This window comes from Dromiciops gliroides, chromosome 4 (genome assembly GCF_019393635.1).
Source record: "Dromiciops gliroides isolate mDroGli1 chromosome 4, mDroGli1.pri, whole genome shotgun sequence".
In the NCBI taxonomy this organism is placed as follows: domain Eukaryota; kingdom Metazoa; phylum Chordata; class Mammalia; order Microbiotheria; family Microbiotheriidae; genus Dromiciops; species Dromiciops gliroides.
The window spans coordinates 365,168,094-365,190,595 of NC_057864.1; the positions used below are offsets into that span (position 1 = coordinate 365,168,094).

The window sequence follows — 22,502 nt, forward strand, 5'->3', positions numbered from 1 at the left end:
GCCCACTTTATCTAGCTGAGCCCAGTCATGGTTCACTTTCTAACTTGGCCATCTTCCTTCCTACAAATTACAACATTTCCCTAACTATGAGCTCTAAAATTCTAATCAAATCAAAATTGTCTTACTACTGGAAATTATGTGTGAATCTGCTCCCCAAGAGTTCCACCTGCCAACCCAGTGACTTTCCAAACCTAAATACCACCTGCCCATCCCAATCCCATAAGTGTGTGGTCTCACTCATTAGAATGCAAACTCCTCTGGAAGTTCAGAAAAGGACACAAGCTGGGCAATAGTGGTCCTACTATTAAAAATGTATTATATCCTTTAAAAAAAAACACTAGATTAATAGTTTCATATTCTCTACTATTTTCTGGTTTTGTATATGGAAAGTGCATGTTTGTTGATGTTTGTCAAGTTTATATATATATATATATATATATATATATATATATATATATATATATATATATATATATATTTTTTTTTTTTTTTTTTTCAAGAAAGGCAAGTTGCTTGAAGACAGGGATTGGTTCACTTTTGTGTCTGTATCCCTGGCCTTTAGCACAGTGCTTAGCACATAGTATGTGCTTAAATAAATACTTTTTTCATTCATTTATTCTCATTTATTTTGAGTTATTATCAAATCTACTTCTTGTATCCTCACAAAAATGCTAGCAGCCATGTTCAGCTTTGAAGCTAAATGTTAAGAATACAGTGTTGTTGCAGTAATATATTGTAATATGTCAAAATACAAATATGTCTATTGACATAAATAGCTTAAAGAAATTAAATGATAAATCTTATCATGAAGTACCTTTGAAATTATTTTAATTATATTCTTCCTTTCTAGTTACTCGTTTATTTGGGGGAAAGGAAACTTTGCAAAGAAATCCCCAACAACAAGTATAATTACAGTTTAATTACTATCTTTCTTCCTTCTGCCTCATGTAGAACAGAATAGGAAGACCAAAGCAATATCATTTCTGCACAAGCAATCATGAATGAAACTCCTAAATATTGCCATTGTATGACGGTAAGGAAACCTTACATAAGGACTCATATATATTGCCTATTTTCCGTCCTTAACATAGGGTCATGAAATATAAATTCCACCCAAATTTACAACCAACTCCCAAAATGACCCAGGTCACCCAAAGATCTGACCCATTCCCAAATGGTCCAGCTCACCTGTGATGTGGGCAAGGTTTTGGATCTTTTTAATTTGTTTTTGTTTTACCCAGGACCTGTGATGTCATTTGGAACTCCCAACACAGAAACTCCCTCTAAACATGCCATTCAGAATCACATTTCCTTAGAGAATTGCCATGACCTGCAAGGCTCAGCAACTTGCCCAGAGTTACAGAACTGACATGTCAGGGATTGGCCTTTACTTAAAAGGCAGGTACTTCTAGACTCTACTAGACTATAAGGCCTGCTCTTCTGTCCACTATATCAAAGCAACCTCTCACATTTGTGTATCCTAAGCAAGAGTTAAGAATTCCCTACATATTGGGGGGGGGGCAGGGTTGGTTGGTTGGTTGGTTGGTTGGTTTTGAGGATAGAGGGTAGAAGAGAGCATTAAGGTCTTACTAAAGACAAAAAAATATAATCAGGTCCCTCCTGCCCAATTTCTAAATGGGTGATTTTATGGTAAGCTGCTGTCAACACAAGAGAAATTAAAGGTATCCACACACACACACACACATATACACCTTACATCTGGAATCATCTGGACACTGAATATATTGGAATTAAATTGTGGAGTACATTCCAACACCCCTTGTTGTCCAGGCAAAGTTCAGGAAAACAAATACTGAAAAGGATCCCTGGCAACTCCTTCCAAATAGAGCCGTGTTTCACCTTCATAAAGAAGATCCTATCTTTGGCTTCAGTTCCACTGCTAACCTTCCAAGATATGTGCAAAAACTAGGAAGGAATCCAAAACAAAACCATAACAACAATTAAAAAAAAAACAGCCCAGAAATGGAAGCTTCCTGCACAATCTGACAGGTTTAAACTTCATTTCCCCAGATGGATCTTCCAAATCATATTCCTAGCTTCTCAATCAGGCTTTGAACTTTATCATATTTTAAAGGGTAGAGAGATAAAATGTTATTTGTTTTGGGGTCTTTGAACACCACAATTGTTTTGTTTTGTTTGGAGGTGGTGAGGAAAGGAAGATAAGAACTAAAAATGAAAGAGGGTGTGGACCATCCTTTAAATTTATTATCACAATATACCATGTCAGCATCAGGAAATTGAATGCTTCCATTGGAATTTTCTTAGGAAGATTCTGCAGATCATCTGGCAAGATAAGGTACAGGACACTTGAGGTCCTTTCTCAAGCTGACTGGCCAAGCATTCAAAGCATTCAGAGTTCTGCAGAGAGCACAGCTCTGATGGGCTGGCTGCATTGTTCGAATGCCAAAGGAAGAGCTCACATGGAGATCAAAAGAAGTAATACAAGGACACTCTCAAGGTCTCTCAAGAACTTTAGAATCGATTGTGAGACACGGGTGACACTGGCACAGGACTGCTCATCATGGCATACATGCATCAAAGAAGGTGCTGGGTTCTGAGCAAAGCAGAATTGCAGTAGCACAAAAGAAATGTGAGATGTGGAAATTTAGACACAGTGCCACACCAAATATTCACATGGGCTATTTGTACCCAACCTATGGTAGACCTTTCTGAGCCCATATTGGTCTGATCAGCCACAGTTGGACACACTGTACCATGACTGCAACATAGTGATGTCATTTTGGTCCTCTTTAAGAATGATGGACAATGGGGGCAGCTAGGTGGCACAGTGGATAAAGCACCAGCCCTAGATTCAGGAGGACCTGAGTTCAAATCCAGCCTCAGACACTTGACACTTACTAGCTGTGTGACCCTGGGCAAGTCACTTAACCCTCATTGCCCTGCCAGAGAGAGAGAGAGAGAGAGAGAGAGAGAGTGGGAAGGAGAAAAATGTTAAGGTCATCATCTGTCCACAGCCTTACTTTATTTTAAGTAAGCCCAAGCCGGGCTCCAAACTTTAAAGCTTGCTATTTAGTAAACAGGTTAGCACTCACTTCAACTTTTGGTTAAACCCTTCATATAATGGGGTTTCTTTCATCTATGGAATTGTTCAGCAGGGAAATACAAGGAGATAAAAAAGAAGCTCCCGTTACACCCCAGAGTTGGGAGGGAACTTAGAGTTTATCTAGTCTAGCCTATTCTTTCTACAAATGTACTAAGTACCTTAATTTGAGCTTGGATATTTCACTGAAAGGCATCTACCTGGATATTCTTTCATAATCTGCCATAAGTAATCTGTGGGACGTTGGTCACACAACCTTTCTGACCCTCAGTTTCCTAACTTGTAAAATGATAGGCACTAGATGGTTTGTAAAGGTCCTCTCCAGCTTTAAAAGTCTGTGTTCCTACAAAAACATAGGGTCTCTGCCATCAAAATAGATTAAGTCATAAAGTAGGTAGAGATTTTTTAAAAAATTAAAATAAGACAAGATGAGAAGACTTCAAAAAGGGGTGGGAAGCAATGTGGTATTCATACCCAAGACATTCTAGGAGTAGGACTTTTTATTGGCTGGGTAAAGTAAATAAGGGGCAGTTAAGTGGTACAGAGGCTAGAGAGCCAAGCCTAGAGTCAAGCAGACTGAATTCAAATCTGGACTCAGACATAGTAGCAGTGTGACCCTGGACAAGTCACTTAACCCTGTTTGCTTCAATATCCTCATCTGTAAAATGAGCTGGAGAAGAAAACGGCAAACTACTCTAGTATCTTGGCAAAGAAAACCCCAAATGGGGTCATGAAGAATCAGACACAACTGAAAATGAGTAAACAACAATAACAACAGAGGAGATAAGTCTGGCCCTGTAGGGTGAAGCCAGATTCTAGTGAGCTAAGGAGAACTGGAATTTATCCTGAAGGCAATTGAAAAAGCACTTGCTGTTTTTGAGAAAAAGGCCAATACCTCCCCCCATTAATTTATATTGGTGTACTCTTCCTAAATTTCTTTTGTTTTTGTTTTTTAAATCATTTTATCATGCCAAACAGTCCCCCCAAAAAATCTATTTGAATTTGTCTCAAAATAATTCTATTGTGGCAATTTTGACATCTACATTTCTATCATTTTCACTTCCACCACAGCTGCCTTCGCATCTCTAAGATGCCTCAGTCCCTATAGGCAGGTCCCCCTTCCCATTCTTGCTGCAACCCTTCTTTTGAGGAAGTGGCCAAGCCAGCCATGGCTCACTTTCTTTTTTTTCCCCCCCTGACTCCCAGCTGGGCTCATAACCCATTCTCCTTTTTTGGCTCCCTTTTATATATCTTCCTGCATTCGATTATAACCTTCTTGAGGGTTGGGACAGTTTTTCTTTGTGCTGTATTAATATTCTCAGTGCTTAGAACAGTGCCTAACCCTAACACATACTAAGTGCTTTCATAAATATGCTCTCTTGCTCTCTTGCTCGCTCTCTCTCTCTCTCTCTCTCTCTCTCTCTCTCTCTCTCTCTCTCTGTCTCTCCTATGATCTATCAGAAATTCATTTTGGGGGAAAAAAATCTCTACCTGACATTGTTTCCTTTACAAAAGACTGCCTCTTAAGATTCAAGCATAAGACAATATAGTTCAATGAAATTTTTTGTTTCAGCCCAGTTCATTAATGCAAGAATTTGAATGGACAATCAATGGACAGTATCAGACAAGAAACCATATAACATTTCATGCAAACAAAAAAAAATGTCCTTCTATTCAAGGATCTGTCATTACAAGACCTTGACTTTGGTATTCTGGTCAAGAGAGAAACAGAGATGCACATTTAGTAACTCTAGTAAAAACATTAATTATAGAGTAAGTTGATCAAGTTACATATGTTTCTAGACTACCTATAAATAGCCTAAGATCCTAGGAACTTTCAGTTCCCACCTACCTTTGCTTATCCAATTTGAATTTCAGTTTACTCACATACAAAACCAGAAAAGGGAAGGGGGGTGGGGAGGTAAATGAGAGTTCTTCCTAAACACAATAAAATTCTATGCAAATGAAAATTTTAAAAAATAAAACCCAGTGCAAGGAAGTCCTACAGGACATACAATATGTCTCATCATTTCCCCATCTCATTTGGTGATTTGTCACAACTGCAATAAGGAATATCATATCCCATTCTCAAGGAATCACCACCCCAAGATAAATTAGAGCCAATGGTGTTTTCGTCCTAGGAAGTCTCGTATAATTATTATATTTATATACTCTACATAATAAATATTATACTTCAATATTTCCTAGAGTAGTAATTTTGTGAAGGTGGGCACTACCTCCATGAACAGAGCTCCTAGGCCCTCCAATTATTAAAATATAATCATTAAGAATTGCTAAGGTTGAAAAATTCACCCTCTTCTGTTACTAAATTGGCAATGAGCCTCTTCAGTTCATCTAGGCTGATATTCAGAAGCAGATGTAATGTCTGTCTGTCACCAAGTCCATACTCAGTCTTTCAAGCTTGGTGGAACCTGCCAGAGCTTATGGTAGTCTTAGAGAACCAAGGGTTACCTCCAAGCCCAGACAAGGCATCAGAGTAGGGCTTTGGTGGAATGGAACATTATTAACAAATTTCAGCAATGGAACTTAAACCCCACCTTTAAGCAAATTGATACAATTACCTTAGAGTCAGCCCCTCAATTCATAATCACTTTTTTGAGAGGAGAAGTGTTTTTGTAATATAAATTACTATTAATATTTGCTAATGGGACAAAAAAAATCTAGAAGACAGGTTTGTACAACCACTGTCAAATCAGACCACCCTGAACATTTCTGATGTTACAATTTCCCCAAGTTTCATCTTTAAAATTTATCTCCGGGGGCGGAGCCAAGATGGCGGAGAGGAAGCAGTAAACTGCCTGAGCTCTCCTTCTGTTCCCTCAAAAAGAACATTAAATCAAGCCTCTGGACAGATTCTAAAACTACAGAACCTGCAAAGGGACAGAGAGACACAGTCCTCCAACCAGAGATAATTTAGAAGACTTCAGAAAAAGGTCGGTCTGACTCGGGGGAAAAAGGGAGGCCCAGCGCAGGGCAGCAACCCAGAGCCGAGGGGGTCAGGGCAAGTCAGCAGGAGCTTTGGGCCACAGCCGAACAACTGAGGCCCCTGGAACCTGGTTCAAAAATCTGGTGGCCAAGAAGGACAGTGGAAAAACCTACCTGCACCGGCCGGGAGGGCGACGAACGGGTCAGGCAGGAACGGACGCCAGGAGCGGGCGCCTGGCTGGCCGAGCGCACCCAGACAGGAAGTGCAGGGTGGGGGATCTCCACACACCATAAAGGCCTAAGAGTAAAAAGCCGGTCACACAGCACCTATACCCCTGCACAAGAAGCCCAAAACAGGGACTCTGGTGCCCCGAGAGCAGACCTCAACTTAAAAAATAAATAAATAAGCTGCAATAATGAGTAAGAAGCAAAAAAGAGCCCTCTCCATTGAGAGCTTCTGTATCAATAGGGAAGAAGCCAACACAAACTCAGATGAGGACAATACCCTCAAATTGCTTACATGTGAAGCCTCACGAGGGAAGGTGAATTGGTCTCAGGAACAAAAAGCCTTCCTGGAGGAGCTCAAAAAGGATTTTAAAAATCAATTGAGAGGGGGCAGCTTGATGGCGCAGTGGTTAAAGCACTGGCCCTGGATTCAGAAGTAGCTGAGTTCAAATCCGGCCTCAGACACTTGACACTTACTAGCTGTGTGACCGTGGGCAAGTCACTTAACCCCCATTGCCTAAAAAAAAAAAAAAATCAATTGAGAGAGGTAGAGGAAAAAATGGGGAGAGAAATGAAAGCAAAACAAGAAAACTATGAAAAAAGAATCAGCAGCTTGGAAAAGGAAGCACAAAGATTGACTGGCCAAATGGAAAAAAAAGTGCATAATCTCATTGAAGAAAACAATGTCTTAAAAAATTCATCTGGCCAAATGGAAAAAAAGGTGCATAATCTCATTGAAGAAAACAATGCCTTAAAAAATTCATCTGGCCAAATGGAAAAAAAGGTGCATAATCTCATTGAAGAAAACAATGCCTTAAAAAATTCATCTGGCCAAATGGAAAAAAAGGTGCAAAATCTCATTGAAGAAAACAGTGCCTTAAAAAATTCACTTGGCCAAATGGAAAAAAAGGTGTATAATCTTACTGAAGAAAACAATGCTTTAAAAATTAAAATTGGACAGTTGGAAGATAAGGAATCCATGAGACACCAGGAATCAGTCAAGCAAAGTCAAAAGAATGAAAAAAATAGAAGAAAATGTGAAATACCTCATTGGAGAGACAACTGATCTGGAAAACAGATCGAGGAGAGACAATTTGAGAATCACTGGACTGCCTGAAAGCCATGACCAGAAAAAGAATCTAGACACCATATTCCAGGAAATTATTAAGGAGAAATGCCCTGATATCATAGAATCAGAGGATAAAATCATCATTGAAAGAATCCACTGATCACCTCCTGAAAGAGACCCCAAAAGGAAAACTCCAAGGAATATTGTAGCCAAATTCCAGAATTATCAGGTGAAGGAGAAAATACTCCAAGCAGCCAGAAAGAAGCAATTTAAATATCATGGAGCCACAGTCAGGATTGCTCAGGACCTGGCAGCTTCAACATTAAAGGCCCACAAGGCTTGGAATATGATATTCCGGAAGGCAAAGGAGCTTAGATTGCAGCCAAGAATCTATTACCCAGCAAAACTTATCATTCTCTTTCAGGGGAAAAGATGGACATTTAATGACATTGGGGACTTTCAATCTTTCCTGGTGAAAAGACCAGAACTGAATAGAAAATTTAATCTCAACATACAAGACTCAAGAGAAGTTTAAAAAGGTAAACAGAGGGGGAGAAAAAAAAAAGGTTACCCTATTAGGTTAAACTGTTCATATCCCTACATGGGAAGATAATATTCATAACTCTTAAGAACTGTAAATGTATTTGGGCAGAGAGAAGGACTTTACACAGAGGGTATAAATATAAATTATCTTTGATGTGATGATACAAAAAAAAATTTTAAGGGGTTAAAAAGGGAGTCTATGGGGAGGAGAGGAAAGGGGAGGTGGAATGGGATGAATTATATCATATGAAGAGGTAAAAAAAAAAACCTATTACAATAGAGGGAAAGAAAGGAGGGGTGAACATTGTTTCAACCCTATTCTCATTAGATTTGATTCAAAGAGGGAATAACATATATGTTCCCTGGGATAAAGAAACTTAACTCATTCTTTAGGAAATCAAAAGGGGAAGGGAAAGGGGGGGACTGATAGAAGGGGGGACAAAAGCAAGGGAGAAAAGGGTAAAGAAAAGAGAGGGGGGTGATAAAAAGGGAGGGCAGATTGGGGGAGGCAGGGGTAAGAAGTAAAATGTTGGTGAGGAGGAAGAGGGTGAAAGAAGGGGGGAAAGTACAAAGGGGGTAAATAGAATGGAGGGGAATAGACAGTCAGTAATAATAACTGTGAATGTGAATGGGATGAACTCTGCTATAAAACGGAAGCAAATTGCAGAGTGGATTAAAAACCAGAATCCTACAATATGCTGTTTACAAGAAACACATTTGAAGCAGAGAGATACACACAGAGTAAAGGTAAAAGGCTGGAGTAGAATATATTATGCTTCAGCTAAAGTAAAAAAACCAGGGGTAGCAATCCTTATCTCAGACAAAGCGCAGGCAAAAATAGATCTCATTAAAAGAGATAAGGAAGGAAATTACATCTTGCTTCAAGGTACTATAGATAATGAAGTAATATCTATATTGAATATGTATGCGCCAAGTGGTATAGCATCCAAGTTCTTAAAGGAGAAGTTAAATGAGTTATAAGAGGAATTAGACAGTGATACTATACTAGTGGGGGATCTGAATCTCCCCCACTCAGAATTAGATAAATCTAGCCAAAAAATAAATAAGAAAGAAGTGAAAGAGGTGAATAGATTACTAGAAAAGTTAGACATGATGGATGTCTGGAGAAAATTGAATGGGGATAGAAAGGAATATACCTTTTTCTCAGCAGGACATGGGACATTTTAAAAAATTGACCATGTATTAGGGCACAAAAACATCATACTCAAATGTAGAAAGGCAGAAATAATAAATGCATCCTTTTCAGATCATGATGCAATAAAAATTACATGTAAGAAAGAGCCAGGGAAAAGTAGAATGAAAATCAATTGGAAACTAAATAATTTCATTCTAAAGAATGAATGGGCCAAACAAGAAATCATAGAAACAATCAATAACTATATCCAAGAAAATGACAATAATGAGACAACATACCAAAATCTATGGAATGCAGCCAAAGCAGTGCTTAGGGTAAAATTTATAGCTCTAAATGCTTACATGAATAAAAGAGAGAAAGAGGAGATTAATGAATTGGGCATGCAACTTAAAAAGCTAGAAAAAGAACAAATTAGAAATCCCCAATTAGATACTAAATTAGAGATCCTGAAAATCAAAGGAGAAATTAATAAGATTGAAAGCAAAAAAACTATAGAATTAATCAATAAAACTAAGAGCTGGTTTATGAAAAAACCAATAAAATAGATAAAATATTGGTTAATTTGATTCAAAAAAAGAAAGAAGAAAACCAAATTACCGGTATCAAAAATGAAAAGGGTGATGTTGCCACCAATGAAGTGGAAATTAAATCAATGATTAGGAATTATTTTTCCCAACTGTATGCCAATAAATTTGACAATCTAAATGAAATGGATGAATATTTACAAAAATACAAACTGCCCAGGTTAATTGAAGAGGAAATATAATCCTTAAATAAACCCATATTAGAAAAAGAAATTGAACAAGCCATTAATGAACTCCCTAAGAAAAAATCCCCAGGGCCAGATGGGTTTACGGGTGAATTTTACCAAACATTTAAAGAAAATTAATTCCAATATTATACAAATTATTTGGAAAAATAGGTGAAGAAGGAGTTCTACCAAATTCATTTTATGACACAAATATGGTGGTGATACCAAAACTAGGCAAAGCAAAAACAGAGGAAGAAAATTATAGACCAATTTCCCTAATGAAAATTGATGCTAAAATCTTAAATAAGATATTAGCAAGGAGATTACAGCAAGTGATCACCAGGATAATACACTATGACCAGGTGGGATTTATACCAGGAATGCAGGGCTGGTTCAACATTAGGAAAACTATTAACATAATCAACCACATCAATAAGAAAACCAACCAAAATCGTATGATTATCTCAATAGATGCAGAGAAAGCTTTTGACAAAATACAACCCCCATTCCTAATAAAAACACTGGAGAGTTTAGGAATAGGAGGAGCTTTCCTTAAAATAACTAACAGTATCTACCTAAAGCCATCAGCAAGTATTATATGTAATGGAGATAAATTAGAGGCCTTCCCAATAAAATCAGGGGTGAAACAGGGATGTCCATTATCACCCCTATTATTTAATATTGTACTAGAAATGTTAGCTTTAGCAATCAGAGAAGAAAAAGGAATTAGAGGAATTAGAATAGGCAAGGAGGAAACAAAACTATGACTCTTTGCAGATGATATTAAGGAATCCTCGAGAATCAACTCAAAAATTACTTGAAACAATTAACAAGTTTAGCAAAGTAGCAGGATATAAAATAAATCCACATAAATCATCAGCATTTCTATACATGACCAACAAAGTCCAGCAGCAAGAGATAGAAAGAGAAATTCCATTTAAAGTAACAGTAGATAATATAAAATACTTGGGAGTCTACTTGCCAAGACAAACCCAGGAACTCTATGAACACAACTACCAAACAGTCTTCACACAAATCAAATCAGATCTAAATAATTGGAAAGATATCAATTGCTCATGGACAGGCAGAGCTAATATAGTAAAATATATATATATATATTTAAAATATATAATATAGTAAAAATGACAATACTGCAAATTAATTTACTTATTCAGTGCCATACCAATCAGACTACCTAAAAATTATTTTATAGAGCTAGAAAGAATAATAACAAAATTCATCTGGAAAAACAAAAAATGAAGAATATCCAGGGAAATAATGAAAAAAAATTCACAGGAAGGTGGGTTAGCGGTACTAAACCTGGAGCTCCACTATAAAGTGGCAGTCATCAAAACTATCTGGTACTGGCTAAAAAATAGAGTGGTAGATTAATGGAATAGGCTAGGCTCAGGAAATGCAGTAGTAAATGACACTAGTAATGTAGTGTTTGATAAACCCAAAGACTCCAGCTTCTGGGATAGGAACTCAGTATTTGACAAAAACTGCTGGGAAAACTGGAAGATAGTATAGCAGAAATTAGGCATAGACCAACATCTTACACCTTATACTAAAATAAGGTCAAAATGGATACATGATTTAGACATAAGAGGTGATACCATAGGTAAATTAGGAGAAAAAGGAATAGTCTACCTATCAGATCTTTGGAAAGGAAAACAGTTTTTGACCAAACAAGAGATAGAGTATATTATAAAATGCAAAGTGGATGATTTTGATTACACTAAATTAAAAATTTTTTATACAAACAGAAGCAATGCATCCAAAATTAGAAGGGAGGCAGAAAGCTGGGAAACAATTTTTGAGGCCAGTACTTCTGATAAAGGCCTCATCTCTAAAATATATAGGGAACTAAATCAAATTTATAAGAACCCAAGTCATTCCCCAATTGAGAAATGGTCAAAGGATATGAATAGACAGTTTTCTGATGAAGAAACCAAAGCTATCTATTCCCATAAGAAAAAATGCTCTAAATCTCTAATGATTAGAGAGATGCAAATTAAAACAACTCTGAGGTACCACCTGACACCTATCAGATTGGCTAAAATGACAAAAAAGGAAAATAATAAATGTTGGAGAAGCTGTGGGAAAATTGGAACACTAATCCATTGTTGGTGGAGCTGTGAACTGATCCAACCATTCTGGAGAGCAATTTGGAATTATGCTCAAAGGGCGATAAAGCTGTGCATACCCTTTGACCCAGCAATACCACTTTTGGGTCTTTTTCCCAAAGAGATCATGGAAGGGGGAAAGGGACCCACATGTACAAAAATATTTATGGCTGCTCTTTACGTGGTGGCAAAGAATTGGAAGTTGAGGGGGTGCCCATCAACTGGGGAATGGCTGGACAAGTTGTGGTATATGAATACAATGGAATACTATTGTGCTATAAGAAACGATGAGCAGGAGTTCAGAGAAACCTGGAGGGTCTTGCATGGGCTGATGATGAGTGAGATGAGCAGAACTAGAAGAACATTGTACACAGTAACATCAACATTGAGTGTTGATCTATTGTGATGGACTATATTCTTCTCACCAATGCAATGGCACAGAAGAGTTCCAGGGAACTCGTGATGGAAGAGCATCTCCAAATCCAGGAAAAAAAAAAAAAAGAACTGCAGAGTATAGATGCTAAATGAACCATACTATTTCTTTTGTTTTTGATGCTGTTGTTTTTTTCTATTTTGAAGTTTTCCATCATTGCTCTGATTTTTTTTCTCTTATAACATGACTAATGCAGAAATAGGATTAATGTTATTATGTGTGTGTATATATATATATATATATATAAAACCTATATCAGATTACCTGCTGTCTAGGGGAGGGGGGAGGGAGGGGAGGGAGGGAGAAAAATCTGAAATTGTAAAGCTTGTATAAACAAAGTTTGAGAACTATCTTTACTTGTAACGGAAAAAAATAAAATACTTTATTAATTTTTAAAAATTGAAAAAAATTATCTCCATATCAGCCATGTGATCTTCAATTCCACTGATCCTATGTTACTGAATAAGTAATTAAATGATTATGTTTTACTCTGATTCAGCTAGGATCCCTACATTCTGAAAAATCCTAGCATGCTTATCATTACTATAAATCAGAAATAGACATGTTAAAAGAGGGATGGAAAAACACAGATATTGTACATTCTAGAGGAATTTGGCAGAATGGTAGCAAAGCCTTTCCTCTCTCACCCAACCTCAGGTAGTGCTGGGGGCTTACGGCATTGTTTTGAGGCAATTTGCACAGTCATATGATAGTCACTGAGGGACATAAGGGGAGAAGATGAAAAGGCAAAGAGAAGGATAAGTGTTTATCCCTGGCCTCAATAAAGACTCAGCTGGAGGTAATGACCTCCCAGAAGGCACACTGCCAGCACCCTGAGACAGAGAATTCAGTTGTCCTAACTGAGCTAAGAGTAAGAGGGGGGCCCCTTTGGCTGAATCAGGAACATCTTGTCACTGCTTCAGCAAAACCTTCTTTGTAACCTCAGAGCTAGGTAAGGATTTGAGGCCGATTAACTAGGAAGCATTTATTAAGTGCCTACTATGTGCCAGGCACAGCGCTCAGCACTGTGTAAATAGTATCCCATTTGAACCGCATAACAACCCTTGGAGGTAGATGTCAATATCATCAAACCCATTTTACAGTTGAAAAACCAGTAAACAAGTGGTTGAGTGACTTGCCTCCAAGTCCCATAGCTAAAAAGTGTCTGATGCCACATTTGAACTCAGGTCTTCCTAATTCTATCCACTATAATACCTAGCTTCCTCTAGAGAGACATTGTGGTAACTAGAGTCACTGGCGGGGTGGGGGGGTGGAAGGAGGGGATTACTCTAAGAATACATTTCCTCTTAAAGGCATAGATTGAATGTATGGAAGCCATGAAGCCTTCCTTAGTAAAATCAATAGTAGAAGGATTATAACAACATCAACAAGGGAGATTACAGAATCATGAAGTAGATCGCTAAACAGACCATCCCCCACCTTGGCCATGACTATTATTAGGAAACCTGTGTTTATTTGTATGGGGGAAGGGAAGAAATTTAGAATTATTCTATTTCACTTTTCTATCCCAATTAAATACTTTGCTATTGATTTATAGTTTTTGCCTAGTCTTTTAGTAGAGGAAGGCATGGATGGGGGCTGAAACCATATATTATTCCCCACATTCAATTCAAATGATCTGATTACAAAATTAAGTGGGATAGTTACATATATTATTTTAACAATTTGCCGTTAGTGCCTTTAAAGAGTGCCTATTCTGGGACAGCTAGGTAGCACAGTGGATAGAGCACCAGCCCTGGATTCAGGAGGACCTAAGTTCAAATCTGGCCTCAGACACTTGACACTTACTAGCTTCGTGACCCTGGGCAAGTCACTTAACCCTCACTGCCCCCCCCCAAAAAAAAGGGTGTCTATTCGATTTGAGAATACATTAAAGATAGAAAAACTAGGTATTGGTATAGTGAGATGAAATTAAACACTCAATTAATGGATCATTGGAAGCAAAAAAAGGGGGGGGGCAATCCCAAATTTAAGAAAATATTATTTTCCTAAAGTTCATTTGTAATTGAATTGTTTAGTTGGTGAAATTCAAAATGCATTTCCCCATAAATCAAACAAGTACTTCTCTCCCTTTCAAAAGTCAGTCAGGATTATAATGAAGAAAAGGGGACAGGAGAAGCTAGGTTAGGAATCAACTAATTTTAATTTTTTTTCTTAGGATCTGTAGAAGGAAAGAAGACATTATTTTATGGCTTTTGGTATGGAGTACTGGGTAAAGTGCACAATTAAACTTTGTTTTCAAAATCATGATATAAAATCATAGGACCATAGATTTAGAGGTGGAAGGGCCTTTGGTGGCCAGCTAGCCCAACTCCATCATTTCACAGATTGAAGAACTGAAGGCCAAGCATATAAAACAGTTTGCCTAAGATCATCTGGGGAGTACCAGAGACTGGAAAAAGCCAGGTCTTCCAACCATACTAATCTTCCTCCATAGAATAAGTAGAAATTCATAGTTTAACAAAGACGTACAATCACATCATTAAACCTGACTGATTTACTCATGCTTATTGTTGAAATGAAAAAGCAGTAGGGAAGTCCATAAGGGAAACATTTTGTAACGATAATAAAGGAAGTAGATTGCATACCAGGTCACTTCACACTAGGTTTTCACCTCAAGATCTAAACATGCAGAGCCTGGTAAAATGTGAGCACTTTTCTCTGGTTTGATGTAGATCTCACCCATTAGCCATATTTTATGTACTGCCACAAGGACACTGAAAGAAAAAACACTGATAAAATGATACAAAGTCAAGGGTTCTTCCTTTTTGTGTGTGTGTGTACCACTATGGAAGTCTAGCAAAGCATATAGACCCTTCTCAGAGTGTTTTTAAAATAACTGACAGAAATACTACAGTTCAGTTAAAGGTATAAGAAGAATAGAAAAGTGGATGAATGGGGCTGAGTTGTGAAGGGTTTTGAGTGCCAAGGTATTTTTTATTTGAGCTAAGAGTTGATATGGTGAGCCACTGAAGTTTATAGAGTAGAAGGAGTGACATGGTCAGACTTGTACTTTACAGAATCACTTTGACAGCTGAGTGGAGGATGGAATACAGTAGAAAGACTTGTGGAGTTCTTGAGGTATAGTGGCTATTGCAATTCTGAACGCACCACAGTATTGTTTCAAGAACAAAATGTTTTCCATTTTTTCTAGGCTATTTCCAATGAGATACAATAGTCTGTTTGCATTTTTTGACTGGATCAGAATATGAAGCATATGCCTTTAAAATATGTAGAATTTTTAAAATTGCAAAGAAAAGGAAAATATTTGGTGGGAAAGAAGATTGAAAAATTAGTGAAAACTTTCCTTAATTTTTCCCTTTCTGCATCGTCTACTCCTCCCTTTAAATGTGCCAGTCTCCTCACTCTCAATCATTATTTCTCTCATTAATGTACATGCTAAAGAAAATCAGTATCTATCTGCCTACTTCCAGGGTCACTGGGTTCTATAGTATCTTAGGCTATGTAAAGTAAGAATTGCCAACTTCTTTTCTTTTGGCCCCCATTCCCTTTGGCTTCCAGTAAACTTTCCCATACTCCTTACTGGATATGAACAGAAGTAAATTCTAGAGTCTGGTATACATGATTACATGAGAAAATAAGAGATTAATTTTCATTTTTAAAAAGAAAACTTATTCAGTGCATAACTTTTTTTTCACTAACACTACTGACATACTTTTGAAGAGTTCTATAGGAAAATAGTTATTTACCAAATATCCTTCCATATTCCCTTAGCAAGCTTCTCATATCCCAAAATAGGAACCCTTCAGCTGGAACAAAGAGAGCACACACATCAGAGTTGTCACTGAATACATCAAAGCGTGGTTTGAACCAGATTAAAATGTAATTGGGAAATAAATATCAAAACAAAAATACAATAGAACATAGATAATGTTAATATGTGATTTTCTAAGACAACCTACATCCTACAGGGATCCTTATGTGTGGTTTAGTATGTCCCCCAAACCTGGTATTTCTTAGTTGAATTTGACAGCACTGCTCTATATCAACACAGGGTAATGATTTTCTTTTTGATTAATTAGTACTATTCCTACAGTACAGTTGACTGAGAAATTTTGTATATTGATTAGCAAATACAGTGCTTTAGTTATGCATGCTAAATGGTACAGCCGCAATAATCCTGGAAAATATTAATATAAACAGGGTTTGTTTACTCTGAAAGTTTCAGAAAAAAAATTTACTACCAACTTTCAAAAATTAAGATTTTTAAGGACACCATAAATTAACTGCAGGGGAAACAAAAGTAGATACAGAAATATATAGCAGTTGAGAATATATTCTGTACTAATGAAGTCAGAAGAATAAAAAAATATATATAACACAAAGGTTTCCATTAAAATAACAAGTGAGTAAAGATATAAAATTGAAGAGACTGGAGGTATTGCAGTATTTGTTGAAAAAAATATGCTCTCATGAAAAAATTTGGTTTTTTTCCCTTTTTCTACATGTAACAGGGGAAATTCTAAATAATTTTTTTTTTAAAAAAAGAAAAACATGCTCTCACAGAAGAAAAGGTTAATACATTTGGACATAAAAATATAAACAAAAATTACTTAAATGACTTCTGATTAAAAAAAAAGTAATTTCCTTCTGGAACACCTGATCATGTATATTTCATTCCAAACTCAAAGAACTAACATCTCATATTTAGATTAGAAAGGGGGGGGGGGACAACTTGTTCACTGAAGAGTAAATAACAAAAACAAGGCATTTGTGGAAGGAGCTCCAGAACCTGGTACTAAGTCCTTCAGGGAGTCAGACAACTAACAGAATAAGCTTTAGAAAAAGTTTTAGATAACAGTGTACCATAAGAACCTTGACAATGAAGTCTTTAAAAAGTCAAATGAGCCATCCAGGTGGGCTCAGTGGATACAGCACCAGCCCAGAAGTCAAGAAGACCTGAGTTCAAATCCAAACCTGTTAGCTGTGTGACCCTAGGGAAGTCACTTAACTCCAATTGCCTCCAAAACAAAAAAAGATAGAAAGAAAAGGTCAAGCATGATCCAACAAGAAAACAGTATTTCAGAGACAATATTTAAATCCAAATACCTTATAATCAACAAAGTTTTCTTTCTAAACTAAATATTGAATTAAATAGCTAATTACATTTCTTTTTGCCCTTGTAAAAATGTGAAACAATCTGAGTTTAGCTCCTGAACCACAGCATCCCCTTCACCCTATTTTTCAGCAAAACTAACCTCTTCAAGACTGGGGACACAGACTACAACCCAGGTATTTAAGGTATCCCCTTCCCAATCAGTGCCTTTAGGCTAACCACTGGGTTCCAACCTAAGACTCAATAATTATTTAATCTTTTAAAGCCATGCTTAGTACATTAAATCCAGCCACTAAAACAGGGGGAAAAAAAAGCTATCCCCCTAAGGGTCCTACATTCAAATCCCCGGATAACTTAAGTACCTTTTAAGATTAGCTTTCAGAGCACAATAATCTAAGAAAGTGAAATGACTTTAAAGAAGGGGATTTCAGATGAGAAGAAAGGTAGGCAGGAAAAAAGAAAAGCAATTAGAGATATTAACCAGGTAATAACTCTTTTTTTCTCCCCATAATCTGACCCCTTCCTTCTGCCTTACACTTTATTACTCTTCATATACCCTACAATCCAGTAGCATCGGTTTCCTCAATGCTTTTTGTGTGTGTGGGGGGGGAAATAATAGAGATGGTGGGCATCTTTACTTCACCCCTGATTATTTTGTTGTTGTTGTTGTTTTTTTTCTGTGGGGCAATGAGGGTTAAATGACTTGCCCAGGGTAACACAGCTAGTAAGTGTCATGTGTCTGAGGCCGCATTGGAACTCAGGTTCTCCTGAATCCAGGGCCAGTGCTTTATCCACTGCGCCACCTAGCTGCCCCCTCCTCAATGCTTCTTCCTTGCACATGACATCTATCTCCCAAATCCATGCCATCCGCCATGCCTGGAATGCTCAACCCCTACATCTGCCTCCGGGTTTACCAGTTTTCCTTCTGGACAATTCAAATCCAACCCTCAACGAGAAACCTTTCACAATTCCCACTTAAGTGAACGAGTATTTAATGGAACTTGTTTGCAAATAGTAGTATACATGCAATTGCCTTCATTAGCCAGACCATTCCCAGAGGGCAGGTGCTGTTTTCCTCTTTCTGGTTATACTCCACACTTACTTAGCTCAGTGCCTCGAGCAAATAGTAAGTGTTTGATAAATGCTAGTTGGCTTGGTTTGACTGGTCAAATAGAAAGTGCTTAATAAATGCGGGTTAACAATTTGACTTTCCACAAAAGTTTAGAACTTTGATTCCCTTTTTCCTCAAGCTATTGCCTTTAAAGTGAGAAATACATTTGGTTAAGGGCAGCTAGGTTTCACAAAGGACAGAACACCGGCCCTGGAGAATAGGACCTGAGTTCAAATCTCACCTAAAACAATTATTAGCTGTGTGACCAGGGCAAGTCACTTAACCCCAACTGCCTTAAACAACTGGGGCCATCTCCAGTCATCTTGCTCTATACTTTGCCACTGCACCCAGACGGCCCTAGAGGAGAAAGTAAGGTTGGTGACCTTGCACAGCCTCCCTCCCTAATTTAAATCCAATTCAGTGCAAGTCATGACATCATGGTCCTCTTCAAGAATGAAGGATAAACAACAATTTTTGATTGAACTTTGATCTCGAAGATATAGGGGCTCCCTCCCTCCAGGGTGGATGTAGTAACTTAACCAGACTATGTCATCCTGGGGGATCTGGTTCAAGTCCTCTCACAAATCCTTCACTGGGGGGGGTCCACCCATCTAAGTGGTGGCCGCTTTTTAGGAAGGTGAAGAAGCCAAGTTAAAAATCTAGTAGGAGAAACCTCCACAAAGGGATGTGTAGCCTGAGGCAAGGACACATCCTGGAACCACCCCCTTACTAAAATCATTCCACAAAGTGCTGTCCTTGCACAATTCTGGAAGCATTTCAGCTGTCATGTGAGACCAGGTTATGGAAGTGATGGCATTTCTGAGGCATGCTGCTTACTGCTAAATAGTCACTAATGCTCACTCGGTCCTAAAAGAAACAGTGAGCTACACTTTCTAGACACCACTGGAACTCCCTCTCTCAGGAAATTCAAATTTTGTTTTAAAAGACTAAAAAAATTTAACATTAACATTTAAAAGTAACAATTCCAGAGCACTCTAATGCTTACAAAGCCTTTTCTACACAACCAGGAGGGGAGGTAGGCTGCACAGAAGTACTTTGATCCTCATTTTGCGGGGTAGGAAACTAAGGCACTAAAAGTGGTTTAAAGGAGTTGCCACAGTCACAAAGTTAGGAAGAAAAATGGTATTTGACCCCAGTTCTCCTGACTTCATGTCTCAGCACTCTTTCTACTATACAACCATTTCTCTTAGCCTAGAAATAGTAGTAGACTGAATGGAAAACTTAGTGTGGTTTCAATGTGTGTGTGGGGGGGAGGGGGGTTGAGTGCAGACTAAAATCCTAACCAAAAGACCAACAAAGCTGGTATTCCTCTCTTGTCATCTCCCCTAAAGTTATTAAGTTTAAAATTTAAATAATAGGAGATATATATGTGCGTGTGTATGTATGTATATGTCACTATATTTAAAATTTAAATAATAGAGTATGTGTGTATGTATTTGTGTATGTGTGTATGTATGTTGGCAAGATAGAATTCTCCTGAGGTCAAAGCAGACAGAAAGGGCAAAGGGATTAGGGTTATTTTGTTATTATTTTATTATTTGATGGGGGGAGGGAGGTGTTTTATGAAGCATTCAGTAGGTAATATTCTAATGCAGTTCAGTGAATACTCAAAGTCACCATTTGTTTTTGCAGGCTTTGGAGCAAGTTTCTCACCTGCTGGGCAAATATTTACAATAAATACCTAATGAAGGAGGTGTCAATGTTCAGCTCAGTAAGGTCACTAGGAGAAAAGAGAAAAAAATAGAAAGCCCCAAGGAAAAGAGAACAAAGTACATAGATAGAGAAAAAGATACTATGTACACCCAGTGATCTTATAGTCCAGTTGTCCTCTGGGCCTATAAAATCATTTAATATTAACTTCATCACACTTGGGTGGCCTGACAATTGAAACTTTTTTTTTAGTTACACACACACACAGAGAAACACACACACACACACACACACACACACACACACACACCACTAAATATACAAACAGAATGTAGCAGAATGTACAACACACAGCCACAGGCCAGTATCTGGCTTTTTACCTGAAAGGTTTGCTTTCAGAAAGAAGAGAAACTACTGTATACTACTAATCTAATACCGAGTTGTACAACAGCGTCCTCGACCGCTTGACAGACATTTCAGCCAACAATAAGTGCCCATGCCTGTCCCCTCCTGCTCATTCAAGCATAAGTATCTCCAACCCGGTCATTTAATCTCCCGACACTGACACGACTGCACCTGCTACAATTCCCAGTCCTCCTGCATCTTCAGTAGGCATCCCTTAGGACGCTGCCAACTCGGATTTGAATAGGGCCAGAAACCCAGAAAATCTACCTGCCAAGCATTTCTGCAGCTGCCAAGTGGGGTGCTACCACCCAATGACTTTCTTCCCTGATCAATTTCCCTGCCACTACTTTCTTGGAGCAGATGGGAGGTTTCGGTTTAGTTTAGTGGGTTATCCCCTTCTCGTAGCTGGAGCACTCACCTTGTCAGGGTGGCTTCTTCCCCCTGCTTGGCATTATCCCCAACCAGGGCATCATCCTTGCTGCTGGGATGGTAGGCAGTCAACACAACTCCCTGAGAACCAGAGAGCCAGTTCATCGTGAGAGGAGCAGCATAATTTCTGGAGACACTTGGACAGAGAGAACAGGAGCGAAGTTCCTGTCTTGCCTGGCAACTCAGCTCATTAGCACGCGATGGCCCCTCCCACCCGAGTATAGCATTTGAAACAGTGTCATGGGGAGGAGCTACCCTTGTTAAATGCTTCCTGTCTCTCCAATTAGAGGCCGCGACTCCAGAGTATTGTTCCACCCAGGGCACCTCCCGCTCTAGTGGTCTCAGCTGGGGTGGGAGTTTTCACTTGAATAGGAGTGTATTTGCTTGACTAAACTCCTGCTCTAGTAGTGTCCACCAATAATCAGAAAAATCGCATGAGCAGCATCTCACTCTGAGACAAAGCGAACCTCAGCACAGTCCCTTTCTTCCAATTCCTGTTTCCATCTGATTATTTCTGCTACTTCATGTAACATGAGTAAGAGCTTTTCTTAACCCATTTGGTGCCAGCTCTAAGACCTCTTGCTTGGAAAGTAACAATAAAGGGAAAATAAATTGACCTGTGGCAAAAGCAGTACCATAAAGCTGACCTTTTTTTTTCCTAAGTGGGGGCGGGGCGGTTATATGTTTCATTGAGTTCAAACTACCTCTCATAAAGTGATCCTGACTCTTACCACCACACAAAGTTACACAGCTTTATATCAAAGTGTAGTAGTGTTTCCTACTGCCCTGTCTATCCAAGACACAAGAAATAACCCTAGAAAATTAATTCTTATAAAGGGGGAGGGGGGTTGAGGTTGAATGAAAAACATATTCTTGAATTAAAAATACCCTCAGAATATCAAGTCACAAGAGTTCAGAATTCTCTCCGGCTTAGAAAATTCAACTCAATTCACACTAAACAAACATTTATTAAGCATCTGCTATGGATAATGCATATTCCAAAAACATGTTTAACACTCTGGATTTCAAGATACATTTGTTAAGTTCAGACCTTGAAAAACAGCTAAATTACTAAATTCCTTATAAATTTATAACTTTTAAACTCCTGATAAGTGACTTTCAATATTACCATCCCATACATGTCCTCTTTACTTCCTTCCTAAACTTAAAACACAAAATCAATAGAAACAAGTGGTTTGGGTATCTTTCTAAACTCTGTAAATCTTAACTTTTTTTTCCTCACAAAAGAAGAGAAATATTTACCCCTCCTTTATTTCTGCAGGAAGCTGTAGCAAAGTCAGCTTTAAGTATTTGGTGGTTTTCCCCCACACAAAATAGTTGAGAATATGTACCACAGAGTACAAATCTAAGGAGCATTCTTAGTCTCAAGATAGCTATCATGTTATAATAATACTTTCAGCCAGGCAAAATCCAAAAAAATATGTTGAATGACAGGG

General features: G+C 38.0%; 1 protein-coding gene across 1 annotated transcript in view; it reads right to left on the reverse strand.

Annotated features, from left to right (window-relative positions):
• Positions 1-21,204, reverse strand: part of ARHGAP18 (Rho GTPase activating protein 18) — a 197,529-nt gene extending 176,325 nt beyond the window's left edge. The window contains 1 exon segment of the mRNA XM_043964431.1: positions 21,035-21,204. Coding sequence (XP_043820366.1) covers positions 21,035-21,150 — 116 coding nt within the window. The 5' untranslated portion in view covers positions 21,151-21,204.
• Between the last annotated feature and the right edge of the window lie 1,298 nt (positions 21,205-22,502).